The sequence below is a fragment of the Nyctibius grandis genome, chromosome 6, assembly GCF_013368605.1.
Source record: "Nyctibius grandis isolate bNycGra1 chromosome 6, bNycGra1.pri, whole genome shotgun sequence".
Lineage (NCBI taxonomy): Eukaryota > Metazoa > Chordata > Aves > Nyctibiiformes > Nyctibiidae > Nyctibius > Nyctibius grandis.
Genome location: NC_090663.1, coordinates 73,167,274 through 73,193,446, shown reverse-complemented (window position 1 = coordinate 73,193,446; position 26,173 = coordinate 73,167,274). Strand labels below are relative to the sequence as shown.

Genomic DNA, 26,173 nt, shown 5'->3' with positions numbered 1-26,173 from the left:
GACACAATAGAAGTTCCATAAACCTGTGCTTTATCAGACCAATTTAAAGACCTGAGGGATTTTTATGTCTAGCCCATCTCAATCTCGAATTTGAAGCTACCTGCTTGCCTTCACAGGAGGCAGTCAGCATCTCACACTGGCCAGAAGCAAAATAAAAATCTCCTCAGTCAATCGAATTTATTCAAAACAAGCACACTTAATGTATAAACAGGGACAAAAGCAAAGCTATGACAATATATAAATTTACCTTCTGTAGTATGATGAACAGAGCAAAACACGGTGTTTATCAAATGGATAGGGATGCACTTATCCCACAATGAAATACTATTTTTCTCAAAACTGTTCCTACTGGAAGTTAAAACACACAGGTATTTTCTATTCCATGACAGTACCCCATTACAACCCAAACCAAAGTTCAGTAAAAGTAAACCTGTTATTGAACATGTTGAACAACAAAGCACGTATCCATGAGCATACACATGATAGATGGGATTAAAACCTATCTTGCATTCCCAAAATTAAGATATCTGACAGTGTAAGGGTTAATGACAGCTTTATGGCTCATCAGCTTGTTTAATCACCACCTCTGTGAATGTTTACATCTTTCTTTTTTTTTTTTCTCCCCTGTCAGACTCCTGGTTATATTCCAGGTGCCCTTTGATATATGCTAAGCAAAACACATGAGAAAGATCAACTTGATGTCAAAGTGCTGCTTCCTCAAAGCGTATATATTTAATACCAGACACAGCTCTTTAGTGCTCATAAAATAAAACTTCTTTCAGTAAACTAAACAGATGGGACAGTAGCTGTGTAATAGATACAGAAATCACTTCTCTAACCAAAGGTGAATATAATAACAATCTTCAATTACTTTTTGTTATACTTATACTATAGTGCTACCAGAACTTCCTAAACATACTGAGGAACCCATTTTGTATTCAGAGAAACAAAAAGAGCTCCCCATTACTAAGGTGTCAGTCTCCCAAAAACGCGTAGGCAGAAATTCCCTGATTTTAACACAAGTTCTCTTCTTTATTAATGCTTTGCAATCTCTAAACTTGAGTGCAACAAGAACAGTGTTATCTAACTCTCATGTCAGTGGAGTGACAGTTAGCTAAAGAAAAAGGGGAGAGTTTTGTAATTTAAACAAAGTTTTAAATTTAGAAGATGATTCTAACATCTACCTCTTTCTGTATCCTTTTCAATTATGGATTAACCATATGCCACAAGCAAAGTGGTTTTGGAGGAGAAAGGAGAAAATTCATTAAAACCAAAACAAAACCCAAGTAGTGTAAAAGTTGTGGGTGATTAAGTAAGCGGCATATTTCATTCCACTTCTTTATTTAGCAAATAAACATACAATGCCCTGTTCCCAGAGAGGTTTTCTTGAAAAGACATAAAATTAAGGTTCTGGCCACCCGTAGTCATTACAAATCTAAAAATGCATTTGAGTTAATGAATTAACTTCAAAACATTAGCTAAACTAAAATTTGTGCCGTCATATTCTGTGACTATAAATCCCCATCTTGTTAAAATGTTTGGAGTCATTGTTGTTTAGTAAAAGAAATAATAAAACATTGAACCAGTACAGTATCTAACAGATAATCAGAAGTCCCCGTGTGCCAACTTGGAGCGGATGAACACCAGCAGTACACAGTATAATACTCCTATAATTATTGTTTGTACTTACTGTTTTACAATCTGCTTAGATGCAGGTGTATTTATAAGGCAAAAACTCTGCAGAACGTAATTTTCGTGTTTCTACAGTGACAGCAAATTTAATAGATCTCAATTTATCAACAAGTCAGTCACTGTACTATGAGTTGCTCATATGTATGTATCAATATAATCTTTTATCTGTAAAGGACGCCGCTAAAACTATATGCGAGCAGCAGCAACAGAATTCCCCATTAAACAGAATCGCAGACGACATCACAGAAAATTAACCCCCTTTGCAGAAGGTATTAGAAGTTCACAGTGTTTTTAGCATAATCAGAGAAGAGATATCTGCACTTAACACTACGCAAACACTTACGTGGCACAGGGTAACACTGAATAAGCTGATTTAGGCACAAGCAGCACTGGGTTCATTAAGGCTTCCTAAGAAACTGGAAACATTAAGTTTAGAAGTAACACTGTCCTTAATGGAACTGTGCTACTTGCATCACCTAGGCTGGGGAGTTCATCCTGGCAATCCCTGGGAGGAAACGTGTTGTGCTCTGTCACTCTCTCTGGTGGCACAGTGGGCAAAAAAAACCCCAACATCTTAGAAACAAGACAGGTAAGACTGGCTTTTACACTACACTGACATTATGGATCACAATGAAAAATTAAGCCAATGCCCTAGAAGGATGCGAGTATTACTGAACATTGTGCAGTGTGTCAGCATGAATCATGACAGTATTAGTTCTGCACTGCTACAACAGAATATTTTTAACCACGCATAGGTTACCAATACATTTCAGTGAACATATATTCTGCATTTACTTATTTGTTTCAAGTGTCATAGAAACAAAACAAGCATGACAGTCCTGGAATTTATTTTAAAGAATGAACTTAAAAGAAATGTAATTAACCACTCCGTAGCTTTCCAAGATCTGCAGTCAGCATCCAAAACTAGTGGCTTCAGAAGATAAGTCAGAGAAAGCCCTTGCATAGCTTTAACTTTGGACCCGATTCCTAAGTTTCAGCACAGACTCAGGATTTCTAATCAATCTCAGCGGCAGTACGTCTGGGTGCAGGTTTCAGAATTTGTAGAGAAATGTGGAGGATGGGCAAGCTGGTCATTTCTTTGATCTCATGATTTGCTTAAGTGTGGTCCTCTACAGACACTACATACTCAGATGCTCTAGAAATATTCAAACATCCAAAACCGAAAGCTTGGCATTTAGAAGCAGATGCACAAGCCCGAGAGAATGGAATCAAACCCTTCAGGAAAACAGGCAGATTCCAGATTTGTACACAAAACAAAGGCAGAAAATAACCACACAGGAAGTTTCTAGAGCCCATTAAACAAAGTGAAAAATGAAATACTTGAAGCCTGTACAGCAGTACAGATTTTTAAATAATGAATTTGGAAGTTTGATTTTGATTTTATTAAAAAAACAAACCAACCACCAACCAAACAAAAAAACAAGTGATAATCTAGTCATACAAGAAACCTTCTGTATCAAGCCGTACTGTATGAATCTTACAAACAAGCTAATACTGTACAAACTTCACTGACTGGCAAAACACATGCAACATGAAATGAATCTCAGAATTTTCTTTAAACATCACTATATTTCCTGTGATATTCTTTCCTCCTTAGCATTCTTCCAAATTCATGCAAGCCCAAACTGCACATAAATTTACTGAAACAAAAAATAATCCATTTAATAACATTACTTTCCATGCTTTTAATCTGTAGCATCGTTATGTCCCACCTACCAAGTTTTGTTGCCAGGATCCTACCATCAAGTGAAAAATTCAAAATGACCAAGCTTCAACTCTCTAAACAGCACACCTTTCAGTTCTATTGTGGTTTAAATGTTTCATCTGAAGGCATGTTCATCCTTGAAGCTGGATATATAAATTAAGATATTTACATCTTAAAAAGGGCTAAAATGGAAACCATACCTCTCAGTTGCAAGTTTAATTGTATTTCAAAGCATACTTTGTCACACCTAGGGAATTTCTCTGCAGAATATACTTTACCTTTCAATCGAGGACTATGCACGTGCATTCTTTGCAGATGAAGATTTATTGGGATGAATTCTAATGTTTTTTCTCCTTTGCTACAGCTTGATTTGAAGGAAGAACCTGAAAAAACCAAAAGTTTAAAGAATCATTATTTTAAGCACCCAGCAGATGTTTTTGTCTTCTTTTTAATGCGAGGACAATACTTGTATGTTAGCAGTCGTCTTTAAATTACTTTTAATGTGTAATTGTATACTAGGAGAAGAATGGTTCACTAACCGAGTCTCAGCGTGTATCCATATTGCAAGCAACAAAACAGCTTTTAATTCACAGAACAATCTAATTTTTTATTCTAGGTGATAGATATTTTTTTCCTGCTGTCTGAAATCGGTCTGCAGTCTGCTGGAAACAATGCCACAGTTAATGTGCATCATGTTTATTATGTGCTAAAAACACAGGGGTACAGAGCTATGATGGTACTACTTTTTCACCAAGTAACATTTTTTTCTTAAAACAGAGGCATTACATTGACTAGGCTATGCACTATTCCTAGAAAGTTCAAACAAAGAAACATAAACTAGCTTAAGAAAAGCTATAAATTAGTTTTCTTTCTAAAAAGCCAGAATCACAAGAAGCACAATGCTCTGGAAAAAAAAAAAATCTGGTTGCATACTTCAAAAGTATGAGATTATGAGTAACTCTATGGTGGTATAAAGGAATATAATTAAAGCCTGACAGTATGAAAATTTAATTTATCTGGAGATATTTGACACAGCGTACATATAAAATAAAAGGGTGTAAATTAGGAAAGAGAGGTGGTCCTATCTTCTCATTCAGGCAGCCCAACACTTACTTAGACCATTTTTTCAGCACCCTGTCATTCTGTCAACTTAATCATTTGGACTACAATTCGTCTGATTCAGACAGGATTAAAAAAAATATTTGGAAAGGTTCAACTTTTTCTTGCAAAAAAAAAAAAATATTTGAAATTCTTCTTTTTGACTTGCTCAGTCAAGATTTGCTAGAGGTTGTTGAAACTGCCTAGATTCCAACAGGACTAAGCATTGAGCCTCCCAGTGCAAATCACATTGCAGAGGGTATCAATGATGCTCCAGACCAGCCAAGCCTGCTTAGGCTGCTACCTAAGCTTAGTAATTTAAAAAATATTAAGAGCAAAGGTAACAAGAAAAGCAACTAACAGGAGTCAAAGATGCAGATTTGACAGAAAACCTGGGGATGCAGGCTGAAACCAGGAGTCATTGACGATGAGGAACAGCAGTGGGAAACCTGCATCTGGAAAGCGCAGAAAGACAAAATTATGGGAGCAGTGAAGGGAACTCGAACTGTATCAGAAAAGAAATGGGAATAGTGCAGGTAAGGAGATTGTAAAGATTATTTATGAGAATTCAGCTGAGACCCAGATCAAAGCTTAATGAATGATAACTGGAGCTGAGACAAGGAAACAGTGGCAGACTAAGAGGAGAATAAGATGATAGCAGATTAAAAGGGACAGGCAAAAGAAGAGCAGGAGGGAGAAGAGGACAAGAGCCTGCCCTCCCTGGAGTACACTTCTATCCTGAGCTGGAGTAGAACACACGCAGCATTGCTGAGTCTTGTTGTTCCTCTTTTCAGGGAAGACCTGTGAAGCGAGGATTCCTTCCTGTGCAGTGCCAGAAACATATGGGATAGTAACCACCCACTGCTAGCCGTTATTCTGTTTACTCGGGTACGAGATATCCATGCAGTGGAATTAATACCTCAATCTGCATTTGCCAGTATCATCCATATGATAAAACTAATTTTCAGTATAGTTTGTTTGTTTTTAAATAACTCGGTAAGTTGTATTTAAGGACTGAGAAAACCACATTCCCTCTATTAAAATATTATTGTTGCAAGATTAAACTCTTCAAAGTTAGGAAATACCAGAATATAGATGCAACCTTCATCTGACATCCAGCTGAAGAGGAACTGTGAAATAGACTTCAGTGACATATTACAGACTAGGTTTTCCAGCTCATTGAATGTTCAGGGTCTTTACTGCTCACTTTAGAAGCAGAGATTCAATATTTTGTTTCCAACTTTTACTTCGGTATCTGGATTCAAATATATTGCTCAAGCCTCCCACAAAGACAGGATTATTAATTTCCTCAAACCTGTCTACTGCATGCATCACTACAGTTTCTAAGGGCTTTACAAATATTTATAGAATAATTTTAAGTGGCTGAATAAAAAGGTTATAATTTTATCCATTCTAATGGCAGAGAATAACTTAAGGTTGAAGCATTTAAGAAACAATGCATCAATAAGAGATTATGGAGGATTTCATTCTGCAGAGTATGCATTATAATGCAACATCACATTCCATTTTGGAAGCACAGCTCCCACTGAGCTGAATTACATCTGTAAGTACTGAGTACTTCTGCAAAGCAGCTTGTGTCGATTGCCAGGCTTCCAAAAAAGAACACACACTAACCACTTCTGAAGTCTGACTTGCCTAGTGTCACATGGGGACTTTGTGACAGAGGCAGGGATAGTGTCCAATTCTCCAGAGCAATATTCAATTGCCTTAACCTCGATTGTCTTTTCTTCTCCTCCTAGGGCTGGATGAATAATACAATTTTCAGTTTGATGACTGAAATGGAAAAAAAAAATAAATCGGGGGGGAAAAAAATCATATCAGGTCAAACTAAAATGAACAAAAAGGTTTCCAAGTTCTACTCCCTCCCAAAATCACCAAAGTTGTGTTTTAGATTAACCTGAAATGATATGTTTTGATGTTAGCTAACCCTTTTAGATTCCTGTTATTATGTTTCCTTGAAACAAAAATACTTGGCATTCTCTAAAATTCTCCCGTTTTTGAGGATAAAAGTGTTTGCCAAAACTACTCACATTTGAAATAGTCCTAACTTCCTTAAACCTCCATTTTCAGTAAATATGCTGCTAAATCAAAATTGCTTTCTAACACTAATACAGTTTCCTGATACTTTCACTGCAATCTCTCAATTTTAAAAAGACATTAAGTCATCTACTAACAACAGCGTTCTCCATTAAATTCCACAAATAGCTCAGTTGAGCATGACGTAGGTATCTCTCAGAAAACCCAACATGTGATTGTATAGAAGGAATGTGGGAATATTTTGGAAAAATTTTATTTGCAGATGCTATCTCCCCTTCTGTACATTGCTTAAGAGTGAATAGTCTTGCCTAGCACTGATACAAAAGGAGATTGGAGGTATGTGCACTTAGATGACTTACATGGTCCCTCGGAATTGTTTGTGACAAGATACAGGTAAAAAGCCCCTTGTTAAAGGAAAGCAATTGATCAGTGAGTAACGAGGCAAAAATGCTAAACTTGTTAACGGTAACCCTTTTTTGATGTACCAAGGGAGGGAGAAGAGCGTCAGTGAGTTGGTGCTTTCACATACCTCTGGCTGCCAACGTGGTAGTGAAGCAAATGCAGAGGCCAAAGCACTCCATGGCTTTCCCAGAGGAACGCGGCCAGTTGGCCTAGTCTTAAAATAAGGCTTCCCAAAATTAAACAACCCAACTCAGGAATTTTGCATATGAGGCCAGATAACAGAAGCCTGATCTAGTTTAGAAAACCAACCTTGTTGAGTTCTTAAGTAGAAGTACTGTTGATCACAAACTACCCCTGCTAGAACAGGTGCCCATTTCCAAGCAGACCTGGATCTCCAGCGCAGATGCACAGGTACTCCAGAGCACTGCAACCTTCAAGCTGTGTCAGAATGGAGAGAACTGCCTCTACCCAAACTTGGGCAATACGCTGACTAAGATAAAGTACGAAGCCTACACAGGCTGAACTGTAAAGCAAAATCTTTTTTGGCATGAATCTCTGATAATGGGAAAGTAAAGACTGTGTGGAAATACGTTGACCGAAAAGTCTGAATTAAAGTTGTACTCACATCTCTAATCTTAGCATTTTCTACTCTGTGAATACCTAAATTTTCAGTCTCTACAATGTTCTCAACATTATTTTTTGTGTAACTACAGCATGAAGTCAAATCTATGTCTGTCTGCCTTTCTTATCAAACACTATAATCTCGTTTTTTAAAGTTATAATGTGTACTGTTCATAGAGAACCACCATCCCAAATGGGAATGGAAGAGGAACCAGGCCATCTTAAAACACGCAACGAATTTTATCCACATCCATCCTATTCCTTCGGGGAAAAAAGAAAAAAAAAGCAGTAGGCACAAACTTCTGAAAACTGTACACAGGGAGACTAATCTCTGTGTCACAGAGAATTGCAATTACTTTTTGCAAATGATGTAGAAAAAAAAAAAATCTGGTTAAAGTCAAGTAATGGACAGCAGAAGCATATAAGAATCTGTTCTAGATTTTGTTTTACTTTTGGGCAGCCAAATCCTACATTGCCTACAGGATCAAAATGCAGATTTGAGGTTTTAGCCTAGCTCCACATATATATACACAATACTTCCCCCCCACTTCAAATTTACAATTTTAAACTGTCAGACCCTCTGCAGAACAACTTTAAAGGGACACTCACTACTCAGAGGATTTATCATCTAATTTAATTTGTGATTTAATAAGAATAAAAATAATATAGTGCAGGATTAAAAGTAAATATTGTCTTCATTAGAAGGACTGTGCTATTACTTGGCTTTAGAATGTGCACAAATCCCACTGATCACAATAAAATAAGTTTTTGAATGTTAAAGTAACTTTTCACACAAGACAAAATCAGGGGTTTTTCAAGTATAAACAAATATCTTAGTGGCACTGTATTAGTAAGGGGGGAAAAAAGAGTTGTTTAAGAAATGAGATTTAGCTATGTCCTCGAGTGTTGGCCTCCAAATTAACACTCCTCATTATTTCTCATCTCCACTACAATTACTAGGTTGCTTTGGTTTTCTGCTTTGTTTTCTTTTCAGAGAAATGTTCCTACTCTTTTTTATCTGTGCTGGTTCTGTTCTCCTCAATAATCTCACGTTCCCTGGTCCACTGCAGTTCTCTCAAACCACAGTTAAAACAGGTCATTTAACATTACCAATCCTTTTCAAATTCACTTGGCACGATACAGGACTTGAAGGATTTTTGCTTAATAGATTACACTGTCTGCTTTTTTTTTTTTTAATCTCAAAGGTCACACTTCAGTATTTTCCTGTGGTAATTATTACGTTGATTCCTTCATAATCTGTATTTATTGCCTTGAATATGATACTTCATGGAGTGCTTTCAAAATGTAATAAGCAAAGTATTAAAATAAAATATATATTAGTTAAAACACAGAAACATAGGAAGTGTCATACTGGATCAGAGAGCAGTCTGCCAAAATCAGAACTGAAATATTCTGATGATGATAAATAATCATAAATACAAGAAATTACACTTTTGCAACCAAAATGAAAATTTTTATACAACAATTAGCATAAGAGATGAGCTTCCCCCCCCCATTTAAGCAAGTGATCAACTGCTCCCAAAATGCTTAGTTTCAGTTAGAGACTGGTTTTTGTTCATACACTAAAACAGGATTTCTTTTTCCCTGTGATCAATAAAATTATTCCAGAGCAATCTGGAATGAGAAATACCATGCTCAGTCCTGTATTAGAAGATGATGGATAAATGAGAAAAGGACAGTTTTAATGCCTATTTTGGAAGGGAAAGATTTGTGTCTCACCTATATGCAGCAGATTTATAATAAAAGTAAATGCGCCCAATTCTCTATAAGAAGAAATCATTCTGCGGTGCATTTTAGTTGTATATCGAACTAAAACCTGAGGGCCTCATTACTTGGTACACACAAAAAAAGTTTTTTCATCTATGCAGAAAGCTAGAAATAATTAAGAAAATACTGCAAATTCTCCCTAAATATGTGTCATATATTTCAACAGATGTTACCATCATTATACTTGTTTTTTTACAAATATTCATAGCCATAATGTATGCCTTTTTCAGAAATATTCTAGGTTGCAAACCTATGTATGTGTAACACAATGCCCGCTGTTTCCCTCTGACATGCACTGCGATGCCTACACACACACAGTTGTGGGAGTAAGGCCACAGTGGAAACATCTAATGGTGAGAATATAGAGCGAAACAGCGTATACAAGCAGTAACGGCAGCACGGTCATAGAAAACATATATTTGAGATGGTGATTGTGAGGACTTGAATGATTTGCAAACAATAAAAAGAAAAGAAATTCAAAAGAAGAAATAATTTGTTCTGCAGTATTGTTCTTTTTGTAAGTAAGAATTACTACAGGAGGAAGAAAACAGCTGTCTTTTCTGCATATTTGTCGCTGATGCTGTCTTATTCCACTGGCACACAGACACTACGACACGTTACAGTCCCTGACCACAGGACTTTGGCAGATATTAACTGAACAAGCACCCAGTGCACATCAGAACATAAGACCACTGTCTTCACATGAAAAAAAGCAAGGCAGAACACACTGCTATTTCTGGACTGAGGAGAGACTGCCCATACTATGTTAATTCTGTGCTTTTCTGGCACAACATGGGCAATGACTACTACACTGAAGATACGCAAAGCATAGCTAGATGTTACTGTTATCCTGTAGACCGGTAAGTGTAACTTAAATTAGGTTTCAAGAAAAACTGGCAAAACTACCTCTAAGGCTGGTTTCAATTGGCAGATGGTATTCAACACTAGCAGAGCAGTATATTCAAGGGAACGTGCAATTAAAACATACATCCACTTCTCCAATTTTTTTTTGGCTGCTGTGTAACCGTGTACCATGTTAACAGTGAAAAACTGCTGGAATGCATGAAAAATATTTAGATAAGGAAATAGGGTACCTGTGAGCATCTCAGAAATATAATGATTACAAAGATTTCATTTTTATGTGCTTTATTTCTGCTGAATCACAGAATCAACCAGGCTGGAAGAGACCTCTGGGATCATCGAGTCCAACCGTTGCCCTGACACCACCCTGTCAACTAGGTCACGGCACTAAGTGCCATGTCCAGTCTTTTCTTAAACACATCCAGAGTTGGTGACTCCACCACCTCCCTGGGCAGCCCATTCCAATGTCTAATATGCCAGTATTTAATAGCAATCAATGTAGTTACTTCTTAACTGCTCCAGAAGAGGAGAAGCTACTTTCACAGAATCATAGATTCATACCTGTATGCTTCCCAAGCTCTGCAAGAGTATCCTGGTACATGCTCAACATCTGATCACAGTGAGCAATAACACTTTTGCGCATGTTGTCCCAGTGAGGAGCAAGTTCTCCCAAGTCTTTAAGTTCCTGATTCCTATAGCAAAAGCCAAAAAGAGAAGGCACTAATTAACTCATTAATCCATTAACATTCATCCAAATTAATCTAAAAACAGTTTGTTGAAAAACATCAAAAGCACTTCCTAATTGAAATAAAATCTGTTTTCATGACACTTGTAAAATCTGCTGATTTCAGCTCTGGTTTTCATCTACACAATAAAGAATGTCAACTCAGTGAATAATACAGTAATTTGTGTTCAAAACTCACCTGGTACAAATGCAATAGCCTGCAAACTGAAATACTATTTCTTCCCTGGACGTAAGGTGGCTGCCAGGCTCCAGAGAGCTGTGTTCACAGCAAGTAACTTTTTGTGAAGAAATATTAAACACCATTGTAAAAAATACAAAGTTTGCTCCTTTTCCAATGCTTGCAGCATAGCTGTTTTGATACACTCTAGTCTTTGGATACTTTCATACACATCATAAACACAGTTCTAGCAGCATTCCTAGAAAAGTCAGTTCAACCAACACACCAGCCCTCATCACGTTTCTTTAGTGTTCAAAACAAAACACAACACACAAACTAAAAAAAACCCCACCAGTCCTCTAAAATTTAATCTTCAGCCTTACAGCTGTGTTCATCAGGTCAAAACAGCAGTGTTATGGTAACCAAACATGTCACTAAAAATCCAAACGGAAATCCTTTAGCAAATTATCGGTTTTCCTGTACACTCTCGAGAGGTGACCTGAGCGAAATAGAGATCACTTTAATTTCCTACACAAACAAGTATAGTTACGGTATACTGGGCTTTCTGTTTGTTTTCCCCACTTGCAAAGTAAGTTCATCCTATATCTATCCCAGAGCCACTTTGGGGGACCTAAAGAAACTGAAAATGAAAGATCTTGAGTCTTCAAACACTTGGAATTGGTCAGGAGAAAACCTGTGCAACACGACCAGCTCATTTTCCTCAAAGTATCAAGCAGACTGTTTCACTGTAATTCTTGGAAGTCTCAAAAAAGACTTCTAGAAGACAGCTTTTGCATATAAGAAAATTACTGAAGAAAAAGGGAAAATTGGGAGAGGGGGAAGAAAGGGGGAGAAAAAGACCAATGAGACTGCAGCACAGGAACACAAAGCTACACTTACTGCAACAGTTCTGACCACTGGCCAAAAAGTCTTAAAATTATTTCTTAAACAGAAAAGCCCCACATTGATACACTGATGTTTTCCCCATCATTATTAGCTTTGCCTTAGAGTGAACAGTATTAGAATAAGCTATATAGGTGTAATTCGCTCCTGGTTAGTATGACAACCAAAATCAAACAGATTACACCGGAAGCAGAATTAAGGCATTTTGTTTATACATGTCCTTGAAAGTATCAAAATGGAAACAAAGATTATAATACATGAACTCTTTGGGAGTTTACTAACAACATATGATTAATTTTTTCCGTTTCATTCAACCAGAAGAGCAGAAGTAGATGAAACAGTTCAACTTTCCTCTATCGATACAAACTGGCAACGCTGTAGCATAAGAATCATCAGCAGTAAGAGGACAAAACCAGCACTTTCAACTACCATTTTCCTTGTAAGTTTTTAGCAGCTTAAAATGAGACATCCCATTAAATGAAAATCTCAGGGCTTCTTCCTAAGAAAAGCTCATAAGATTTAGCAGGGTATACAATTTTATTTATTTGCAGTGAAGATATTTTGGCCCTTAATATTTATGTTGTCTTATTTAATAGTTTTAGGAACAATGTTTGGACCTGGCTGAGCTCCTAAACTTTATTGCTCCTCCTATACAGGAATATAGTATTCTGCAGAGATTGGAGAAATACTACACAGTGAGATGTGGGCACATCAATATGCCACATTCAGAGTCCTCTATTCCATGGGAAACCCACTGCTGGGGCTCTGTTCCCCCGCCTCTGTCTAAGCCCACTCCTGAAGCTGTTGGTTCCATGCTCAAGCCAAGTAACAGCAGGAGCAGAAATCCCTTATCTCAGACTGAAATATCCAACCAAAACCCAAAACTGGTTTAACTGGCTGCCTATGAGTTAACTCCATTGACACTAAGAACACAATGGGAAGGGAAAGCTCAAATCCCACCATATTAACCTTAACATGTTTTCAAGGAATGTCAAATCCTGCTCTTTCTGAACAAGGCGTGTATTTGTTTCATCTCAGAAACACACACACATCACTAAAGTCAAAATACAGCCACTAGTATGTCATAAAAAGACACATCTTTTCTACAATGTTTTAATAAAGTTTGCAGTTTTATAGTAATCTAGAGTATATATAGCACGGAAACTTTAAATGCTACCTTTTCTAAATTTATTTTCATTTAAAAACACAGTAAAATCAAAACCATGAGACAACAGGATTATATGGCATAGACACTATTCCTCCAAAAATAGCCATCTTGCACATTTTATATCTTTTTTTCAAATGCAAATATATAAGACATAGGATATAGATACTACTTGTGTCTTGTGATTTCTTACTATTTGTCATTGCTGTTGTTGACTTAGTACAACTCTGCGTTATGGCTGAAAAAAGAATTATCTTTTCTATATGTAAGCTCCATCAACAATATTCCATAGTACCAAGCTTTATTATCGTTACCATGAAGGGCCTCTCCCAAAAGCAAACAAACAGACTGAAGAAACGTAATATTTTTCAAAATTGGAAGCTTATAGTTTGTACTAATACCCACAACAATCTTAAAAACTCTTTAATTTGTTTTAATGATACTATAATACTTATACCAGAACTTATTTCATTGAATAACTTTAAAAATACACTTCAACCAGTAATCGTGTCGAACAATTCCGCTATAAAAGAGAATTAATATTTATAATATATATTGGTTCTACGGAGGGCAAATCGGTTACTGATTCAGCGTTTCAATGAAGCCATGGAATTTTGAATAGCTTGTCAACAGGAGTAGCAAGCTCAGAGCAAACTCAATGTTGTTAAAATAGAGCTATTTATCATCATCTTCCCCCACTCCAAATCCCTTCTCAAAGTCTTTTCCAGGTAATTGCACCCATCACCATGGCAGATCCTGTGCTCAGTGTCAACTTCAACCCTTCTTACAGAACCAAATCCAAGCTTTGTCTACATCTTGCTGTTCAGCTCCTCAAACTGTCTCCTGGATAATCTTTTCTGTCAATGCACAATGGAAACTCCCACCCACGAGCGTGTCTCGACTTTCATTGTCTCCTGCCTTGATTACTTCAATATCTTCCTTGGTGGCCTTGATATAATCTTGACCTATTTGTATCTAACCAGAATGTGGATGTAAACAGTCTGTCCCATTCGTCCTCCTCCACTTCAAACATTAGCTAAATAGCTTATTTTTAAGCCTTTCTCAGTTACTTTCTGTTTTTCACATCCATTCTTTCCTTTAGTAGGCTACTTACACCAGCTTTCACTGAGCACTTCCCATTATCGTTGGAAGCAGTTCCCCATTAAAAAATTAAAATCTACTCTTACGCTTTCTTCAAAACTCTTTTCCGCCATTATGGCAGAAAAATTCAATATTGGATCCTGATCTGCTGAAAGCACTATATACGACGCTGATCGCTAGTATAAAGACCTAACACAAGATCATTGGTGCCAACACAACACAATTTTAAAGCGATGAAAAATTCTAAGAATAAGATACGGGACTCCTCAGGATCCCACAGCACTATTACAAATGTCATGAACCTTCTTTTCAGGTTCCTTCTTAAAAACCAACAACTTTTACTCGGAATGACTTACTGATTTACCTAGCTACAATTCGTGGGCACTTGGCCCTTTAGGGGACTTGAGCTTTACGCAGCCTTCCTCTGCTGATGGGAAGTACAGCCATTGTGCAAGCTGTTACACTGACATGCAGGATGGTTTGGGAGGATCTGCACCTGGGCTGAAGTACCTGTGCTTTTCTTTACGAACAACTACATCAGGGCAACCAGAGATCTGCAGACACTGTATGATGGATACATTTCTGAGATTACTAACACCTAAATACTGTTGCCATTAGACTCAAAGTGAAGTTATGTGCAATTTTTTTGGTTCCAAGAAAATGTTTCCAATGAAACCCATTATTGAATGATAGTTGAGCACCCAAAGTTCAGATTAATATCCTGCCTTTTGATTTATCAACTCATGCTTTTATTTTTTTTATTTTTAAGAACATCTTAGACGCATGATTACAGTAAACTACTAAAAGTACCTGGAAGAGGCACAAAGAATTTCCTGTATTATTCATGTTGATAATTTCTATTTAAACAGTCTCTGCTTTGTGACATGCACTCTAATGACCACAGTAACAGAAAAACTCTCTCATCACGTTGAATATGAGGATGTAGGGACAGCTTAGAAGGCTAAAGGAAACACATTCAATGCTGAAAATGCAAAATACCAAATTCTGTAAGGAGCAGTTTGAATGAGTGGTGTGCATAATGTTAAAAAATTGTTTGAAGGAAGTCCTAATACTGAAATCATGTTCCCAATGAACTTGTTTTTGCAAAACTACCACTATCTTCCACAGTCCAGTGACCACTGTGGAAAGCACAGTGAAAACCTGTGGTCAGCGACAATAAAATCAAAGCAAAAAAAACAGCAGCAAGATCTTAAGATGAGCAAGATGAGTCAGAAGGGGGCATTCCCTCAAAGAGCTTCTTTGGATCTGATTATTCTGTCTCAGAAAAGGGAACAGCAGGAATAGGCATTTGCATCATTAAGGACACAGCACAAATCTTCACAAATTGAAAGATGAAGCTGAAAAGATCAGTGTAATTATATGAAGAAGAAATAATTAAGAGGACATATGATAAAAGCACATAAATCACAAATGCTGCATGAAGACAAAGTAGTAATTTTTGATTCATTCAGCTTCATAAATCCAGTGATGCAATTCCCAGTGAAGCAAATATGACAAATTCAAAACTAAAAAAGGAAGTGCTTTTTGCCTCCACCAAGCAAAATCAGCTTTTGAAATCCACTTTCACAAAACATCAGAAGCAAAGTGCTTAGCAGGATTCAAAACATGATGAGACATTTCTGCAGATTATATTCGAAAAAGTTTTATAATATTATAGAGGCAACAAAGTTCTGAGCATTTATCAAACAGGAGCTTTGGAGTAAATACACACCATAAGCTTTGGGGCATGACTCAATCACTCGTAAGCAAAGGAAGCTTAGAAGATTCCTTCTAAGGAAAGGAGCATGGGAATTATTTTTCTTAACAACTTTTACTTTAAAGTGCACATGTTTATGGATAACCATTTCATCTTTTTTCGTAGAATAGAAGCAGATAAAATTACTCTCATTTTTCTTTACCACAAGTTATGGTCCTGTGATATACAGGCAATAACCTACCAAAATAATATAACATTCTCTCCAGAAATAAAACAATCATAGTCTTTTTACTATATTGTTTCTAAAACAGACAATTACTAAGGAGGATTTAATCCCTTCTGGGGAAGCTACCATAAAAATGAATAAAAGGATATTTTTCTTTCTTTCCTAGTAGTTTTCATTTAGAACCTCTTGAAAACAGTTGATGTTTTTGTCTTCTTACAGAATTTCCCAAAACTATTTCAGGTTCTGGTAAGCCTGACCTGACAGGTAACTAAAAACTAAACTGTAGGTTGTGCCTACCTTTTGCATGCCTTAAACGTTTGTTTAAGAACAAACAAAACCCAACCAACCAAAACCAAACCACCCAAAAAAAAAAAGCCACCAAACACATTAAAAATATTTTAAAACCTGTTTCTTCTATGTATATGTGGAGAACAGAGACTGTGATTTGCAAAGGCGTGAGAATATTTTATACTGTTCCTGAGAGCTGGAGTTTTTAAGTTCCTTTCACATTTCTATCCACCACCATCCCCTTTTTATTATTCAAAAGTGGAGACAATATATAAGCTAAATTAAACCCATTTCTTCCTCCCTGCCTTAGAACACTTTCCCTTCCTTGGATATTTTATTACCTGGGTTTATCTCTGAAAGACTCAAGATCTTCAAACAGAATGATCATCTGAGGTTAATTCTATGATTTGCATTTAATAGCAGAGGATAATTCTCCTGCATCATACGGTTGCAGAGAGTCTCAAATTCAGTAATACTCGGAATGGCATCTGTGGAATTTACACTTTAATCCTAAATTACATTTTAGTAACTAGCAATGGCGTATAGAATTGCTTTAGGTGTTTTGTTTGTTTTTTGGTTTTTTTTTTTTTTAATTTTACTGTTTCACCAGGAAACACTGGAATCAGCTTAAGACAATGTTGCTTCAGCTCTACGATATAAGCAAAAACATTTTACTCTCATAGTTTTTATTTATAACTTCATTTTTTTTTCTTTCAGCTTGGAATCATATATGTGGCAAGATTAATCGCATTATTAATTGCATGATTACTCAAGCATTTAAACAGTTTTGTGGGTTTCTGTTTTCTTTTTCCCCAATTTATTAATCAGAGTGCCTCATTCAAAATAAACAGTGAGGATCTTCATGACACAGCAACATAATGAAGTTGTACAAATCTTTTTTAACCGACTTAATGCCTTAACGCCTCTGCACCCCCACAGACACGAACTGACGAAATCACACATGACTTAGTGCTATTAGAACCGCAGGTAAGTACTGGTAAGTGCAAAATCTCTAGTTAACAATGTAAAAATTCAAATGTTTTTTATGATGACAGAATTTGAGTGTGTTAAAATAATCATAATCTTGAGAAGATTATTATTTTTTGCTTTGGTTTTGTACCATCCTTCACTATAACGTGGGAGGTTCCACAACGACCTACAGGTTACATCATTTGCTCAGTATGGGCTTCTTTGAGACCGGGGCATGCTGTGCACAAATATAACATCTGGAAATTTTAGCAGCCAGTCTCTAAGAAGCCTTGCAGACTGGTACAGAATTATTTTTCTGGAGTCTTAATACCTGGGTGGATTTTGCAGAAAACAACAACAAAAAACCCTCTCTGACAAGACAGTCAGTATGTAAATTAACATTCTATAGCTTTCAGCACTCCTGAATAATAGGTAATGTTATGCAGAGGTAACTATCACAAAACAAATCAGCTAATGTTACTCCATTGCTGCACTACAACTTTAAACACCCAATAACAAAGTAAAGTCCAGCAAATTTTACTTCATTAAGTCTGACGTGAAAACACCTTTCACAGAGGCCATTTTTTCCAAAATTAGTTATGGACAGCGAAATCAAGAGTACAGAGAATTATGTAGTGTTCATACACTACAATATACTTTATCCTTTAGTTTATATATTAATGGGTTTTAAACTGATCTTGTTTGAGAGGGGCACTTCTTTAAACACTACTCACAAAAATTCAAGTTATACTTACATTCATATACTTGTATTGCTCTATGCAGTAACTGATAGAGAATGAGAGGAGAAAGGTTTTGCGTCCTTTTTGATGCACAATGGGGTATGTACTGCATATGCATGTATTTGAACTACATTTTGCTGACACATCTGGGGATTTTTTAAGTGTTGAAAAAATTACTACTTTGAACACTATGGCTAAGTAGTTACTTGAAGTAAGGTTTAAGAAGTTACTTGAACTAAAAGTCCTTAAGCAGATAGCATATTAACAGTGCCCATCTAAATGTGGTTGGTTCAAACAGCTTCAAAAGTCATGGTAAGTTTACTCAGAATAACTTATTTTATGCCATTACCTCTTATCAATACAAAGTTTTTGCAGTGCAATTGCTCAAAAATAAGTCATGTGAAAAAACCACAAACATGCAAAGGTCTGGAAAAATCAATGCCTACTCCCAACAGATGGCACTTCTGGCTGGGTCCCCATTTCTCTATAGAAAATGGGGTAGTATTAAAAGTTGTGTATTAAAAGGTAGTAGAAAAACACATCTTTCAGACAGTCTGAACTTTGTCCTCATTCTGTAACAAGGAATTCTGTTACAAGAAAGAAATCCGAAAACAGACAAACAGCATAGATTTGCACAAGAAAAGGCTACTGGAGTTGGGACAGGACAGCCATTCCTGATGCAGGAGGAAAGCTTGAGTGTGCTTTGTACTTTGGAGGGAGGGTTCAAGGAAAGTTCAGCAATTTATCCTCAAAATCTGTTTATGGGTTGTGTCCACAAATGCTATGGGCCAAATTCAGCCGTAAGTAGGTAGAATTTCCTTTCAGCCAAAGCCGAGTTTGGTCCCAAGGGACTCAAAAGAGCTTTAGTGGCAAATCTGAAAGACGTGTACTGCAGCTTCTACTCTAGTCTCATAATTCTTTTGCTGTGTTGATCTAGTGCGACGCAAGTTACATCTACAACTGCAAGCTTGGGTTATACAGGTCAACCAACTTTCTGAACAATTATTGTAAACTACTAAGTCTTTTAATCATTAGGTTTAAAGAACTATTTGGCTAATCTTGCATGATAAACGCAAAAAATCTGGACAAGATTTGTGTAAAGAAATATTAAAAACGGGGGAACAGATCCATTGGAAAACCTCGAGGAGGAAATAGAAATAATTTCTTAATAAAAACCAGCAAAGTAGACTGTATGAACCCTATCAGAACAATAAAAATGACCATATAGCTCCTATGAAAATCTCTTTCACAGAGGTTTGAAAGATAAAATCTTTAATGCATGCGTATCTTTAAAAAAACATTATTTCATGCTGAAAAACAAAACTAAACATCCTTAGAGGTTACATATTCCAGAGTATCAAGTCAATAAATGAAAAAGTTTGGTTAACAGTGAACACTGTATTTTTGAAAAGGGAATTTAAACTACAATTTAAAATACAATACTGATTGTGATTAACAATTCACTTGGATATTTTTTATAGGTAATTGCCTCAGACCTGACTATATGGAAGCCACAATAGTAATAAAATGAAACAGGCTGAGGATGATAAGAAGTGGCCTCTAAGACAAAAATATTTATTCTTTTATACTAAGTGGGGAAAAAAGATGCTGAGAAGAACACTTCAGAGGAGAATAGCCTCAAGATGATACCGTATAAGTTTTGTGCTAGTTCAAGAACTAGCATAACAATATCCTCCTAACACTGCTTTACTACTTCACAAATGTAAGGAGTCCACAAGAGCATGCATCTTTGCAATTATTTCAAAGAGCAAAGCCCATACAAAGCTGAAGCGCCAATCTACATGCTTATACGATGACAGGTGACACAGATACCCCTATTCCCACCATCTGCTAGTATTCTACTACGAGTTGTTGCTCCTCTTAGTTGGTCTTACCTTCTCCCTCAGATTGATACAATCACTTTGTCTCTCATCCACACTTTCTACTAGGCTTGAACAGCTAACGACATTGGCAGTCAGGAAAATCAGAACCACTTGCCTCAATCTTTGAGCAACTTTTACTTACGTTTCTTCCTCGAGGCTCTTCTTTGTTTTGGTGTGTATTGAATAATAAAAAAACAAACCATGGTGATTCTTTACTATGACTTTATCCAAGAAGGCAAATGCTATAATATGAAGTAACAGCAAGTGCTATTACTTGCATAGTGCCTTTGGAGAGAACAACACAGCAGTAGTAAAAGTGGTTAAAGTAATCCCCTAACATTTAAAAGGCATTTACCCATGGGGCAAATGAAAATCTGTGAAGTGGATGAACTTTGCAAGTCAGCATAATCTATGTTTATTGCTTACTAAAAAAATACTTACACATTATTATTCTCAAACAAGATCAGGCCATAAATGCCTAAACATAGTATTAAATGAATAAAGTATTATAACAATTCATATGATTTTTATAACCCATCATCACCATGCATAAGTATGTATCAGTCCATTGACTTTATTAAAAGCAAGAGTCTGGTCTCCCACATGCTGTTCTATTGGCATAAAAAGATCATACAGAAGCAGCAGATGGGGAGAATAAAAAAAGAAAAGAAGCTCCTGTTGCAGGACCAACAACCACTGTAAACAACCACAGGCAACCCCCTCTGATGGAGGGAATTGCCTGAAAGCACACAGGATGGCTTTGGGATGCAGCACTGGCTCACAGTGTTACTCCTATACATGAGACCAGATACCCACGTATGTGTGAGGCAACTTTCAAGGGGAAAGAGGCAGTATCATCTTCTACAGCATCCATTATCATTGGAAAAAGAAGGTACATTTTCAGGGAAGCCCTGGACTGCTTAAAACAACGCTTTTTTCTGCAGTTGTATCAGCACAGCTTACAAGTATTCAAGCACAGGCTGCCATTTTAGTCGCTGCAGTAGGAATTTGGATGTACAAAGGATTTTGGGACACTTGTGCTCCCTATCCTCTTTTTTTCCCAGGCCATACATATCGTAATGATCCTCAGATGTCCCTCCTGGTTACAAGGCCAAACATGAACAAAGGTTTCAAACTTACATTACTTTGGTATCCTTTCTCTATGCCAACTAATTTACATTAATTAGAGGAATGTGATTTATATTCTCATTGCTCCTTTATTAACTACAAACATGTCATTTTCTATTGCTTGCATAGTGTTTTTCTGTGATATTAGCACTGCTCAGACACAAAGCCAAACACACTACAATGTAGTTCACACCCTTGTCATGTGTTGTTTCTTTATAAAATGTTAACTTTTCAGAATGTTTATATTATTAACCAAATGTTGATGCTTACATATTTAAAGTCATGACTGCACTCTAGCACAGTTCACTACTCAGAACTTATGAAGTCACTGGAGTCCTAAAAATTCTGAGCAATCAGTTCTGTTGCTCAGTTACAGCTGTAAATTCTTAGCAGGCAAAAAGATTGCTGTATTTTGCCATACTACAAATTAATATTCTTAGCTCATTGCTTACATTATTCTAACTCAGAAAAATAAAATTTAGTATTTACTATTGCTACTTCTTCTTCCTTACCTTCTCATGTCCTCCTTTATATGCAGATTGATGAGTTCTTTAGGAACATGGAAAGAGAGGGTGGTCTCAGCCATTTGTTCCCGGATCCTCATCCATTTATTGTCAGAAGTAGGGAATCTATATAACTTACAGATTGGGTTTTTTAACACTGCAGAGAGAAAAAATTACTGTGGTTATGTGACTCTGAAAATTTATGACAACAATTTCATCCAAAAATAATACGTTTTTCCCCCCCTTGCTTCCAGAATTAATTTTAGAACCATTAAAATTCTATTAAAAACATTAAATTTTCATTTAATTTATTATAGCAGCATGTGGAGTATAAAGTATTACTACTACAGTAGATAAGTCATGTTTTACCTGCACAGTAGGTATCCTCTGAATTTAGCATTTCAGTGTAGTGAGAATGTAATTGATGTTCTCTATTCTTACACTTAAGATACAGTTAGGAAAAACAGAATGTACAAATAAACAATGAACTCACATACAGTCAATGCCATCCATTTACCACCTGCTAGGATCACTCATATTGCTAATAAATTGCATGGGACAAGTAAAGCATGCCTCAGAATTTAGCTATATCTGATGCTGCTTCTCCATGATATGCACACACAGAAGTCATTAACACAAACACATGGTGTGCATCTACATTAAAGGAAACTTGACCATAACATGATCAAGAGGATGCTATTTTAGAGTCGACCTGATCATTGACATGGTCAAGAGACAGCCACTACATAGAAATAAATGTAACAGTCCTGTAAATATGTCACACACACTGTTCTCGGATCAGTATTGTAACTTGACATCGGAAAATCGTGCCACTTGATGTCTTATAGAATGGTTTGTGTTGGAAGGGACCTTAAAGATCATCTAGTTCCAACCCCCCTGCCATGGGCAAGGACACCTTTCCACTAGACCAGGCTGGCTCAAAGCCCCATCCAACCTGGCCTGAAACACTGCCAGGGAGGGGGCATCCACAGCTTCTCTGGGTCACCTGTTCCAGTGTCTCACCACCCTCACAGGGAAGAATTTCTTCCTAATATCTAATGTAAATCTACCCTCTTTCAGTTTAAAACCGCTACCCCTCATCCTATCACTACATGCCCTTGTAAAAAGCCCCTCTCCTGCTTTCCTGTAGGCTCCCTTCAGGTACTGGAAGGATGCTGGAAGGTCTCCCCAGAGCCTTCTCTTCTGCAGGCTGAACAGCCCCAACTCTCTCAGCCTATCTTGATAGGACAGGTGCTCCAGCCCTCTGATCATCTTCATGGCCCTCCTCTGGACTTGTTCCAACAGTTAGTTCCATGTCCTTCTTATGTTGGGGGCCCCAGAGCTGAACACAGTACTCCAGGTGGGCTCTCACGAGAGCAGAGCAGAGGGGGAGAATCACCTCCCTCATCCTGCTGGTCACGCTTCTTTGCTGGTCTTGGAAGGTTATGCTTAAGACCCACCACGTTTTTTATCTTAAAGCTCTCACGTGTTGGCTATGTTTCCATTCAGATCTTACAATGATGCTCTATAATAAAAGTGGGAAATTTCTACTCTCTCCTTTTCTCCTTCCCCACCCCCCAACTCTTAACTAATTTTCCAGAAAGAGCAAATAGGGAAAAAGCTGAGAAAGAAAAGTTTTATTCAACTACATTGATAAGCCTACTTGTAGACAAATGATTGCCATTTAACACACACACATCCACTGCTTCCTAACTCAAAATGACTTTGGACAGCCATCCAAATACTCCAACAGTACCTATCAGCTTTCTGGAAAAAGCTGCCTAAGAGCAGGCTCCCATTGATCTGCCACTGAATGGTCTATAACTCAAAGGAATGTATTTCTCATGTGTGCTGCGAGGAAACTGTTGCTGTCAAAGCGACATCTACTAATAGAAATTTCAGCTTCAGAACTGACTGCCACGATTATTGCCTATGTAGGCTGATTTATAGAGAATGAAAAACACAGACCAAGTTATTGAAGATACACAAACTGTCTTGTCTATCTAATCAAACTGTTTTTTAACAGAAGTCCTTTAGGAAACGCCTAAAACAAGACCACAGATCCAAAGATACCTGTAATAAAATGGTTGTTGGCAAGTCATAAAGAAAGGAATGTTGTAAATAATCTCGTTTAAGTAATTGCAGATGTAATGTTTTCTATTCCCATCACTCTCCTGAGATTTCTTTCATCATTACTCTTCGATGAGAAACTGGAAGCCTTTTTAGAGTCATTTTGCCTTTATTTATTAGTGATTTTACTTACAAAAACTAAATTCTGACTTACTGTTACTAAACAGTTACTGTTAGTAAACTACTGTTACTAAACAAAACCAGCAATTTTTGCTTACCACTAACACCCAAAATAGCTCAATGTTCAAGCATCTTTACACACATTTTACAGCTTGAGAATCCTCACCATGCAGCCTTAACTATTGTTCACTACAAAAAGCACCTCCAAGTCCTGTGCCTATGATTAGCTTACACCCCGTGTCTGGGTTTTATTATATTACTTGATTAAAATATGCTGTAATAGTTTCAATATTTTCCTCCTCTTTTGCTGAGATTCTTCTAATTAATGAAATTGGTTTTGTTAATAATATTGACAGCCTCTGTCAATCCACAAAGTAGATATATGGCACTGTTCATTAACAAGACAGGGAATGACAATCTTCAGATGTCAGGGAGAGCTCAAGAAACTAAGAGCTAATTCAGGTCTGCCCTTAAACAGAAACCTGCCGTAACAGATGATGATTTTGGGTTGGTTTTTGTGGGTGTGGTTTTTTTTGGTTTTTTGTTTTGTTTTGTTTTGTAGTGCCGCTTGTTCACTAGGAAGCAGGCTGATACTTTTTACCAGGACATTTCAAATGATGATGCCTCAGACACAAAAGTTTCTTTTCTCTATTTTAGCTTTTTATATCTACTTCCTAAGAAGTTATCAAAGGATGTTTTTCCAAGAACAGTCCTTAAATTTGCACTCAGAATCTATTACATTCAAAAATTCACATTTGTCTGTGAGAACCTAATGCACATACATAGCTCCACCATCTCTTTCCTCCCGTCTCCCCACTAACATCACCACCATCACAGGAAAAAACCAAAACCAAACAAAACCAGGACCGCAGCATGATAGCAAGGGAATCAAGGAATCACTTTGAAAATGTGGATCCAAAGTTGTGACTTTTATCATTGTTAGAATTATTAAACTACTCTTCAGGTACTACCTCAGAGGCTGGATTTTCAGATGGGGATAATCTCAAGCATGCTGCAAGTTTTACAAAACGGCCAAAACATCTCTCCATAGGTTTATGAAGAAAATTTCATTTCCAGACTCAGAAAAAAGCCTGGGAATTTTGTTTTCACAAGGAATCCAAATAATTCCCATTTGCAGTATTGCTAAAGCTTGAGATTGTCAGTAAGAGCTGTACAGCACTTCATGTTTTTCTTATAAACAGAACTACTGAAGTCCTGTGATTCCATAAAAATCTCAGATGTATTTTCCTTTTCAATTACAACAATAATTGCTTTCTAATTACAACACGTTGTCGAAAAAAAGAAATCCAGAAGGCATGTAAAACCACCCACACAGTAAGAATGGCAAGATTAGGTTTGGCTTTTATGAAAAGTAGTTATTAATACGAGTGAAAGTTTCATAAAGGTAATCTTTCCTGTATTTAGACAGTGACCATGAAAGGCATTGGAAAAAAAAATCCAGATGAACTGCAGTGGTTAAAAAGAGAAAAAACTATTTTAAAAGCCTTTCTCTACAGCACGAAGCCCAAAAGCCAATGCCATATATTTAACCATCCATACTTTTAGACATTCTCATTTTTAAATGTAAAGGCCTCTGTGCTTTTTGTTCCATGCAATATCCTTCACACTGCTTCCCCTGCAAGTAAAATAAAAAATTAATAAAGGATTGAATACTCTGTTTTCATTTTTGTTCCCTATCAAACATAGATCAAAGCATACCGCTGCCATATACTAATTTACTAACAGTGCTTCTATTTACATGTTCCTTTGTAGCATAGGTGTATTATGCACATAATCTCAGGAAGAATAATTTCAACTTTCTTAATTTTTGCTTAATTTCAATTACTTTTATACTCTTTTTTATTGTAAAGTGCAATATGTTTACATGCAAACAATTGGCAAACTCTCCAGTGTTATAAATAAATAACTGAATTTTGAGACATATGAATTCAATCTCTTGGGGTATAAATGGAACAGTGATAAGCCTCTGTGAAATATGATACTCATTCCCACTCGCTCAATAAGTGCCTCATAACTCACTTGAGGACTGTGAGTTCCTTATATTAAGATTTAAATTGCAGAAGAATGCCAATGTGCATCTATGGCTACAGGCTTAAAGATTCACATAGGGATATTTTTTTCAATTTCATAG

General features: G+C 36.7%; 1 protein-coding gene across 9 annotated transcripts in view; it reads right to left on the bottom strand.

Moving 5' to 3' along the window:
- The window catches only part of INPP4B (inositol polyphosphate-4-phosphatase type II B), a 332,333-nt gene that overhangs the window by 89,305 nt on the left and 216,855 nt on the right, over positions 1-26,173 (bottom strand). For all 9 annotated transcript variants that reach the window (XM_068404348.1, XM_068404356.1, XM_068404352.1 and 6 more), the window contains 3 exons: positions 21,781-21,928; positions 10,808-10,938; positions 3,697-3,801 (listed from right to left, as the gene is read on the bottom strand). In XM_068404348.1, coding sequence (XP_068260449.1) covers positions 3,697-3,801; positions 10,808-10,938; positions 21,781-21,928 — 384 coding nt within the window. The remainder of the gene's footprint in view (positions 1-3,696; positions 3,802-10,807; positions 10,939-21,780; positions 21,929-26,173) is intronic.